The sequence below is a fragment of the Gavialis gangeticus genome, unplaced genomic scaffold (genome assembly GCF_001723915.1).
Source record: "Gavialis gangeticus isolate Ggan-Ray unplaced genomic scaffold, GavGan_comp1, whole genome shotgun sequence".
Classification (NCBI taxonomy): Eukaryota; Metazoa; Chordata; order Crocodylia; family Gavialidae; genus Gavialis; species Gavialis gangeticus.
Genome location: NW_017728996.1, coordinates 45,691,420 through 45,701,458, shown reverse-complemented (window position 1 = coordinate 45,701,458; position 10,039 = coordinate 45,691,420). Strand labels below are relative to the sequence as shown.

The 10,039-nt window shown below is 39.5% G+C and overlaps 1 protein-coding gene across 4 annotated transcripts in view; it reads left to right on the top strand.

Moving 5' to 3' along the window:
- SCAPER (S-phase cyclin A associated protein in the ER) overlaps positions 1–10,039 on the top strand; it is a 454,172-nt gene that overhangs the window by 358,531 nt on the left and 85,602 nt on the right. For all 4 annotated transcript variants that reach the window (XM_019504422.1, XM_019504423.1, XM_019504424.1 and 1 more), the window contains one exon: positions 7,042–7,197. In XM_019504422.1, coding sequence (XP_019359967.1) covers positions 7,042–7,197 — 156 coding nt within the window. The remainder of the gene's footprint in view (positions 1–7,041; positions 7,198–10,039) is intronic.

The following is a 10,039-nucleotide window of genomic DNA, read 5'->3' as shown; positions in this document are numbered from 1 at the left end:
TTGGGTGACATGCGGTGATGTGATTGTGTGAGGCACCTTTCAATAGGCCCATGGCACTGACTGACTGACGCTGGATCCCGCCTTGTAGAAAGTTCTAGCTGCTGTCTATCTTTTACACTCATGGCAGAAAGGCAACTATAGTCTGCCTAACAACCGTTACATAACTTTGTATAACTTTTCTGATTGGCGAACAGGGCCACTTAACAAACATAATGATCACAACAGTAAAAATGTGTGTCTCTCTATATATAAAGGTTATTTATATCTACACTCTGCCTATTACATCACAGAAGGATTCAACCTACCCATTACAGAAATCTGCACCTGTACAAAGGTCCGCTGGCCACCTGTACCCGTTACAAAATCCGTGAATGCATGCAACACACTCAAAAAAGCCCGTCAGTCCCTTCTGGTCCCTCCAGCCATCTCTCCCTTCATTTCCACCCTTGCTCTGCTTCCAGGATCAGGTACTCGGTTCAAGTGGTCTCTTCGTCGTTGTCGCTTCAGCTTCCACTGGAGGATTCGCTGCTGCTGTTGTCGCTGTTCTCTGTTCCTCTTCTCCACTGTCTTCGCTCCTTTCTTCACTCGGTGGGGGTTGTATGGTCCTGTGCCACGTGTCCCCTGTGCCAGGTGGCATTTGCTGCATCCTCTGCTACTGATTTCTGGTAGTAGGTCCAGAGTTCACTCAGCACCATCTTCACGCAGCCCACTACTTGTACATCCGTTTGTCTGTACCGGAGGAGGTTCCTGCCTTCTACAAGGCGTTCCTGACACAGGATGCAAACTGGTCGAAACAGAGTGACAGGCTCCCCTGGTGTTTGACAAGGTGCCCGTACAGTGCGGCCTCACTGGTTAGCCAGCTGACGCCGGTCACTGCCTCACAGAGCTATTTTACCCTTTTCCATACCTACTTGGCGCAGGTGCAGAGCTACAGGAGGTGTGCCCTGTTGTCTCCATGGCTCTGCAGCAGTTGGGCCACAGGCAGCTGGGTCTCCCCAACTGTCCCTCTCTGTGTCTCCGGGCCCTCGCTGATAGAGCTCAGTGGGCTATGAGGCAATTCAGGTCCCTGTGATCTTTGTACAGCTCCTTGCAGTGGACGCATTCCCACATGGCTTGGCATGATTCGCCCAGGAGCAGGTCCTTAAGGCATTGATCAGGCTCTCAGCAGATCACTTGATCTTAGACAAAAGATATATGGTAGTGCCCATTGTACTCAGTCCTCTTCAGCACGGACTCTTTTTCGGGTCATGGTGAGTCACTAAGTTAAATACGTTTCGACTTCTTCTTCACTCCCACAGCTCAGCTGTGCCTTTCTTTCCCATTTCTAATAATTCCTGTTTTTTCCTGTTTCTTCACCAGCCTTTAATGTTTGGCAGACATCACCAAACAGTTCACCCGGAATCCCTCTGTTAACTTCTCTGTCAGCCTGTCACATATGATAAGTGTAGTCCTGCCCTCTCTGAGGTGGAGCCAGACCTGGTTGTCCTGCACTTCAGCTGTATATACATTTTTGGAGGATCTCAGGACTCATGAGAAAAACACCCAGTTCCAGTCATGAGTGGGGGGCCAATTAGCATATGGATGGTTTATGAGGGTGTCTGGAGTACACACATACTGAGCAGCGCTGAGCGATGGGGTCACTGTGACTTGAAACACTTGATTCTGCTGGGGCCCAGCCCAGCAAACCATATGGTAAATTGAGTAGAGGTGCACCGATTTCTGATTTGATTTAATTTGTGCCAGCATTTTTTACAATTTTAATAAACTGAGCTTTGATATTTGTTCTTTTGAGTCTGTTATTATAACTGACACCCTATATAGTACTGTTTTTAAATATAACTCTTTCGTACCCTTGATCACTCTTTTCTGTGGTAAAACACGAGTCCACATACGCACTTAAATATGTACTTCAGTATGCATCCATGTGTGTATATATCTACATGTACAAACATACAAAAGGAAGTACTAAATGACAGCGCAGTAACAATGGTGCCCTAGGGGCACGTGTAGATGTGCCCAAGGAGTGGAACTGGGTCTAGTTAAGCGAGGAGAATTGGATTTCGATGAGTGACTGAGCTGGGAAAGAGAAAGGACTGAAGCAGGGGCAGTTTGATGAGAATGGACAAAAGAAATTAAGCTTGGGAGAGTTGAGCAGAAGAGTCTACTTGTAATACAAATCTGGCCCCATTTATGGTACAGGATAGACCTGCACTGCAAATGAATCAGGATTATTCAGTTAAGGAGACATTTGTCCATGGGACATCTACTGCTTCTGTGGAAGTCAGAAGCTGTGTAGTAATTGTGCAGAGGATTTCAAGAAGTAGAGAGATAGTCTTAGGGTTAAGGCAGTTGAATTTTACACTGAGGAGCTGAATTCTAAACTTGCCTCTGATAGCATTCTTGTGTCATGTTGGGCATGTCACTTAGGATGCTTGCAGCCGTAAAAAAAACAAACAAACAGCTCTTTACTATAAACTCAGTGCATTCCCGTGCTGAACCCCACACATGCCCAGAAGAGGCAACTCATTGGATTAACCTGGTGCACGCAACATCAGTAATGATCAGGCACTTTAGTGGGGCTTTTTGGTGTTTTTATCTAATAGCTGATTGAAACAGCTTTATCTAAAAGTGCCAAAAAGCCCCGCCCTATCTTTACAGATACTGTAGAGCCAGGTTTAAGTAACACACTGCTTTTCCAGTAAAGCGCGGTTTGTTTTAATGTCTGTAAACAGCCTTAATCCACACTGGGTGAGTGGACCATAACTGTTGTTCTTCGTTTTCTGGACACCTTAATGGATCCCTTGAGACTTGGGTTTAAATTGCAGAAAAGCTGAGAGATCACAACTCCACCTGGAGTGAAAGGGAGTTTAATATGTTTCAAGCAGTATGTAATGCTAAAGACTTTGAAAAACCTAGTCCTGGGCCTCTCAAATTCTGCAAACAATCAGTGGATCCTTTAACCTTAATTTCTCTATGCTTTGTTTCTGTAAAGGACGATAATAATACCTCCACAAAACAGTTAATGTTTATGAAGCACTCCATGATGAGCACCCTATTAAGTCCATGAGGAAATTGCTAATTTTCTATTAAGGACTTAATTTGAATGTTTATGGGGCCACTCTTTGAATGCTAAAAAGAAAATGCATGAACACTATCCTTACCATGCACAGAATGAGGCAGTCATCCTATAGAACAAATAGATTGTGATTGTATGGCTGTAGACTGAAGGCACAAGGGAACTGAATTAAGATTGCACTGGTAACCTAAATTCTGGCATTTCTGAACTCTTGAATGTTTGGTATTACAATCTTAATAGTTTAAGTTTTGTTTGTTTGTGTGTAAAAACTCCCTTTTAATTTAGTCCTAATCTCACTGTAGTAGCTTTAAAATGGTTCCTTATGTTTGTATCTCTGATTATGTCTTTGGTATTATTTAGAATGAAGACAGTAACTTTTCACTGTCATCTTTCCATTGACTTTTTTAGGAATGTAGATTTTGCCATATCAAATCAGATTATTGTTCTCTTTAATCATAAATCTTGTCTCCTGCAATAGTTAATGTGTGATGATTTAGAGGAAGACACAGAAATCCAGAATACACCTAGTTGCTTATGTACGGCTGAACAGGATGGGAAAAATCCCTTTCTGACTCCAGTAGGTGCTTTTCTCTTACCCCAAATTATGAGATTTGATTACCCTTATCATCTTAATCTGTGTAACTAGGAAACATGTCAATAGTTATGTAATTATCAAGACCTTTTAAAATCCAGTCACAGTTTTTAATTTAGTGACTTTCTGAGGCACTGAATTCCACTGGTTGATAATACTCAGACTATATTAGAATTTATTTTTGTTGGTTCTGTCTAAAGATTTTGTAGGTTAAATCAGTCAGGCACTATGTTCTTGAATGTATGACTTGGTTCATTTGGTATGGTGCTTGTCTGAAATCTCTCATTATTACTTGTTCTTTTTACAACACATTATATTTCTTATTCTTTACACTACTACTTAGAGCAGGTACTTGTAGTACATTTTGAATATACCTGTTCTCTTTCATATGAAGCTGTATGGACTCCTAGCTTCTTGTAGTGCCTTGAAAGCCTTCTGTTTCAGTACAGATTGTAAAAAAATATTTTTCTAATTCTCAAACCTATGCTTTATCCACTAAACACTTCTGCTTCCATGTACCATGAATAATGGATTATAGTATTGAACTTTACCAACCATCACAGAAACGCCATGGCCACTGAATATACACCTTATGTCTGGCATTCATATTGTTTATTGGCTCTTTTTTAATCAATTAAGCAGTAGAAAGCTAGGATTGAGCTAAATGCAGGGTCCCTCCCTGCCATTTCTATTAAATTCTCATTCTTTATTGTCCATTAATGTCAAGATAGGGAATTTAGATTCCCCCAGCAGAACAATAGTTATTGAACTGCTAATGAATTAATGTCTTAAATACACAAAAGCCATCTATGATGGGTGTTTTGCCACTACAAGATTGGAATGCTGATATAGTGAAAAAAATGTGGTACAGGTGGATTAGATGACACCAGAAAAGAACTTTGCCCCCCCAATCCATTCTACTTCAAATTTTATAAATTTGTGCATTTCAGAAGTTTTAAGGTTCTGTTCTGATGTTGTTGAATAAAAATATAAAAGGACAGCTGTAGGAAAGGGCAAAACAAATAGTTGTCATGGATACCAGTGACCTCTAAAACTTCATTGTTCCCATGTTAACCCCGCCTCCTTCCCAAACAGGTTTTCAAGGAGTGTGAAATTTCAGGATGTTGTATTCTTCCTATATATAAATGACAGGCTGGGAGGTCTGCTTATTGATATTTTGTGCTGTGCTGACATCTGACACTGACTGTAGAAGCACAGGCATGCCCCCAAGCTAAAAAGATACATGAGAATCAGACTAGGCCTTTCACCTGAGGCACTTTAAAGGATCGGGTTCTAACAGGAGAATGAAAGGCATGATGACAAGGTAATAGTGCAATTAGGAAAAAAAGAGGGAAGGCTTTTTAAACTAGTCACAAACAGACAAATTAATATTATTAATGAAAATATTTCACCTCTGGATCACTGCATTGTGTATCCTTTTGGACATATTTAAACTAATATATTTGGGAAAGTGAGATGGCATTTTCAGTAAAATGTTCTTCTTTTTGTGGGGAAAATGTTGTGCCCAGGTTTGGGGGAGTAAAGTGAGGGTGAAATGGAGGAAATCTGTAAGGGTATAAAAATTACCCTGGAAAAAAGAAAAAATAACATTAGTCAGAAAATGTGTGTCTGCTTTAAAGTTATCATGTATTGCTATGCATGCCATTTCATCTCCTGTTCATTCCCTCCCCCTCCTGGCTCTGTGAGAGATATTCAGCACTTAGCACTTTTCTTTTGGTGATTTAGCACACAACTAACTCCTTAAGTGTCTTTGTACAAATAGCCTGCCAATACCAGACAACGTGTTTATCACCTGTATGATTCAAATGGATTGCCTAAATGAGAGAAGCAGAATAAACTCAATATTTGCAACTTTTCACATTGCTAAATGGAAGTCACTCACAAGGCTAACTTTACCTGACCAATCAGTCTTATGTAGTGGTTGAGCATCTTTGAATACTTTTAATTGTCAAACTTCAACTTTTAAACAGCCTTTTAAAAACTGCAAGTTTTACTACTTTGTATTCAGCTTAATTTAAATTCAGAATTACCTTCATTGCTTCTAATAGCTGTGTACCCAGAGCGTGAATGTTGGCAGAAAGTCTACCTTCTAGCCACAGAAAGATGTCAATCCCTGAAAAGCACCTTGTTCAGACAGGGACCTTCATTCCCAAACCTAGGAGCAGTTTCAATATTTCCTTATTTAGACTGGAATAGAGATTATCTTTTTTTTAAGCTTAGACAGACACTTCCTTGCACAAGCATTACTTAATTCTATTGATTATTTATTGCATCTGTTGAAACAACACGTAAAACCCTCAGTCAGGTCAAGGTTCCATTGGACTAGATACTCGACAAACTTATAGCAAATGACATCTTCCATTTATATCGTCAGGTTTGACAAGCAAGCAGGCTGGGAGAATACATAGGAATACTAGGCTGTTTTCATGAGACTAGCTGGGTGCACAATATGTAAATATTGTAATTTGGTTGGTAGCAGCCCTCACTGGAATTATAGCTCCCTACCTCCTTGCTTCAATCAAGGTACAAGGTGAATGTGGCCTAGACAAGAGTCTTAGCAGTGAGACCAGGAAGAAAAGCTCAGATTTGGGCTTTGATGTATAGGAAAAAGCAGCAACATTTTTGATCCACACTGTATCTAAGAGAGATTTGAGTCATCAGTATAGAAAATGGTGGTCCTGTCTGTGTGATAATGGAAAAGGCAGAAGGGGATGTTCTGGGAGAAAAATTAGGACCTCACTTTTGTCTGTGTTAATTTTGGTTGATGACTAGACATCAACAAGTGATTCTTCCGGACAGTAGAAATCTTCCACCTAAGTATTATTTGTTAGTCTGTTAATTCTTATCTGTAAAATAAAAGCGAAGCTATAAAGTGGTTGTTACTGAGTTTGTAGTGTAATAAGATTTTATCTGTGTAACATCATCTCTTTATTGCATTAGTCTGTCATAGAAAATTGGTTCATACAAAAAAAGTCATGGTACTGCAGAGCTATAAAGTTTATCATAAATCATTTTATTATGGCAAGATCCACTGTCCTGCTAAGAGTATGATAAAATAAATATTTACATTTATGTTACTTAAAAGAAATAATAAAAATTACCCCTTGATAGACAGCTCTCTTAATGGAAACTATTGATACTAAAGAGGGCCAATCTAAGATTATTGCAACTTGATCTATTTTAAGTGATTTATCTTAAATATATTTACCCTTGTAAGATTGTATATTTGAGAGTTCAGGAACTAGTTTGTGTACAATTTAATACTGATGATGCAGGCATAACTAAAGGAAATAAGTCACAGAAATTGCTGAGGTGCCACTTGTTAACATGGTGTTTTTCCCTCCTCTTCTAGTTATGTGGTGAATATAGGATTGATAGACAAATTACGCTGCTGTTTCCTCTCAGTCCAAGGCCCTATTGATGAAAATCCCAAAATAGCTACTTTTCTGCAAAATGCTGCAGCAGTTTTACATGGAATGTGTCGACTGTGCTTTGCTGTTAATGGAAGGTAAATGTATTTGTTATTGTCATATCCATTTTGTTCTTTACTTTTTCTTTAAGTGTCTGAAAAGCATCAGCCTTTGTTAGCACATGCATACCGTACTTTGGGAATTAAACAGGTGAGGTTATAAAATGGAGCTGTTCTCAGTAGAATGCTGTGAGTGGAGAGGGGGAGGGCTACCAGAAGTTCAACAGGCCTGCTGTTTGTACAGATGTAATTGGTTACCTACAATGATTTTACTAGCAAGTAATTTGTCAGAACTGCAAACTTCCTCTCCACTCATCATAGAGTAAGTTTTATCACTGATAATTTTAAGTATCTAGTCCCAAGGATTTCTAGAGGTACTTTATTAGCAGCTAAAATCAACTAAAATTAGCTAAAATGATTTATCTTGAATGGATTAATTTGGTTTTTGCCCCTTGAAATCCCAAGTGAAGAAGGGACTTTTCTGATTCAAAACGCTTATTCATGTAAAACAGTGATTATCAACCAGGGTGCTGGGAAATCCTTTGAAGGGTTTTCATAGATTCATAGATTATAGAGTCAGAAGGGACCCAATGGATCATCGTGTCCGACCCCCTGCCCCTGGCAGGAAAGAGGACCGAGGTCAGATGACTCCACCCAGGTGATTGTCAAGCCTCCTCTTGAAGACCTCCAAGTTAGGTGATAGTACCACCTCTCTTGGAAGCCCATTCCAGACTCTGGCGACCCTTGCTGTAAAAAATTGCTTCCTAATGTCTAACCTAAATCTACTCTCCACTAGTGTGCACCCATTATTCCTAGAAAGGGTAAAGAGTTAAGTGAGGTGTGAAGAGATAGGCAGATAAAGGCCAGGTTCAGGTACTCCTTCCTAGCTGCTCCCCCATTGCTATTACCTGCCCCCTCTGTAAGTAGGTAAGCCCTGTAATAAATAAATTATTTTTTTAATAGGGTGCTGTGCAATTCACAAAAGTTATGCAGGAATGTCTCTGAGTCTGGCGAGGGGTGATTTGAGTCTGATAAAAGGTGCTTTTAGTCTAAAAAAGTTAAGAATCACTGATCTAAATCAAAATAGAAACGTAGCAATTTTGACAAGTTGATGAAAGACAGGCAGACTTCTGGTTGGTGTCTGACCCAAACCCTCCCTGGTTTCCTAATAGTTCATTCAGTGGGCTGCTCCAAGATCCACAGCTCTGGGACAACACAGCCATGTAGCCCATCTCATTCAGAGGCCTCCAGTATCCATAACTGCAAGGTATCTTGGCCATGCAAAATGCTTTGGAGACAGAGACCCTAGGATTTCAGGGATCTCTGCAGCATAGCCAGGTGTCTGGAAGCCCTGACTCTAAGCCTCTGCTCTTGAGATCCCAGGTGCTTTCTGCACAGTGACAGACATGGGAGCCCCATGACTCCCTGCTGGTTTTATGCTTTGGAGACTCCTAAGCTAACTGCTTTGTGAGTATTCTCAGCTGCCTTTAATTCTCAAAAGGGTAACCTGTAGGAGCCAATTTCAAGCCAGCACTACTCCACTATTCAGTGGAATTCATCCTGTAAAACAGAAAACGTTGTAAAGGTGTTGGGATTGTATGTTGTATCCTTGTTCAGGAGAATTTTAAAAATGAATATTCATTGCAAGATGCACACAGTTAGCCACATTTTGAACACAGCCACTAAGAAACAGTTTTAAAATCTGGACAGCTAGATCATAATTTATGCTTAAATTATCATGAGTGAGTCATGAAAAGAGCAAATACACATTCCCCATTATAATTCTGAAGTATTTTAAAACGCTTTTCTTGAAAAGTGATGTTATGTGATTTTGTAATATTGTAGGAGGTAGGGGAAGTTACTGTAGGGTGAAAATGCAGGTAAAGGTGAAGGGGAATGAAAACAACAGTGCTCTTGGGAAAAACTTCTAGCTTAAAATGTTGAAAAGAAAAAAAAATTGTCATTAAAAACAAAATATGAGTCACTTAAGCACAAAATAAGGACCAGAGCTCCACATACTATAATTCTGATAACTAGGTGACTCAGACATGTAGAAAAAGCACTGTTACCAGAAATACGAGTCCACAGAAACCATCCAGGCTCACTAAAATTTGTCTTTACATTTCTTTCCATAGACTGCCCACTTGGCATATTACACTTCCAACACAGCACTGCCGAAAGTCAAATACATAATAAAAGATCACCCTTCTGTGAGTTTGAATAATGATTCTAGCTACAAGAATAAGTAACATAATTTTGGGAATTTCTGAAATAGGCATATCTTTTTCCTGAAGAATTAGAGATTGTTGTATCCCAGAATGACTGATAACTGTGCAGTTACTACTTTCAAGAAAATCTGTACCTTGTAACAAAGCTGGGACATTGTTCTCTACAACTACAATACTTATATAACTTTATAGTTTTCCTTACAGGTTCCAGTTACCTCAGAAACAACAAGTTTTAAATTGATCAGTTCACCTAAACATAGATGGGAACCTGAGGACTTTCAAATTTAACCACTTGAAAGTTCTGCTGTCCAACACCCTTAGATCATGTGTCTATTTCTTTACCAACTTCACTTTCATTAGGAGCATAAATCAAGGGCATGATTCTACCATGGCATCTTTCTGGCTACTAGAGAACTTTTAGATTTCAAAAGGACTACTCAGAGTAAGGTATTACTCAACACAAAGGAGGATAACAAAAATAGGCCCCAAGTTTGAGCTTCTGAACTTGACAATACACAATGTTCAGTGGATAATCTACAGAGATATTAATGTAAAGCTCTTATTGACTAAAGAGTAATATGAAGTAACTGTAAAACACATGCCAGAAGTTTTCTTCTAAAGACCCCAATAATAATTTCCCCCCTAGTCACATT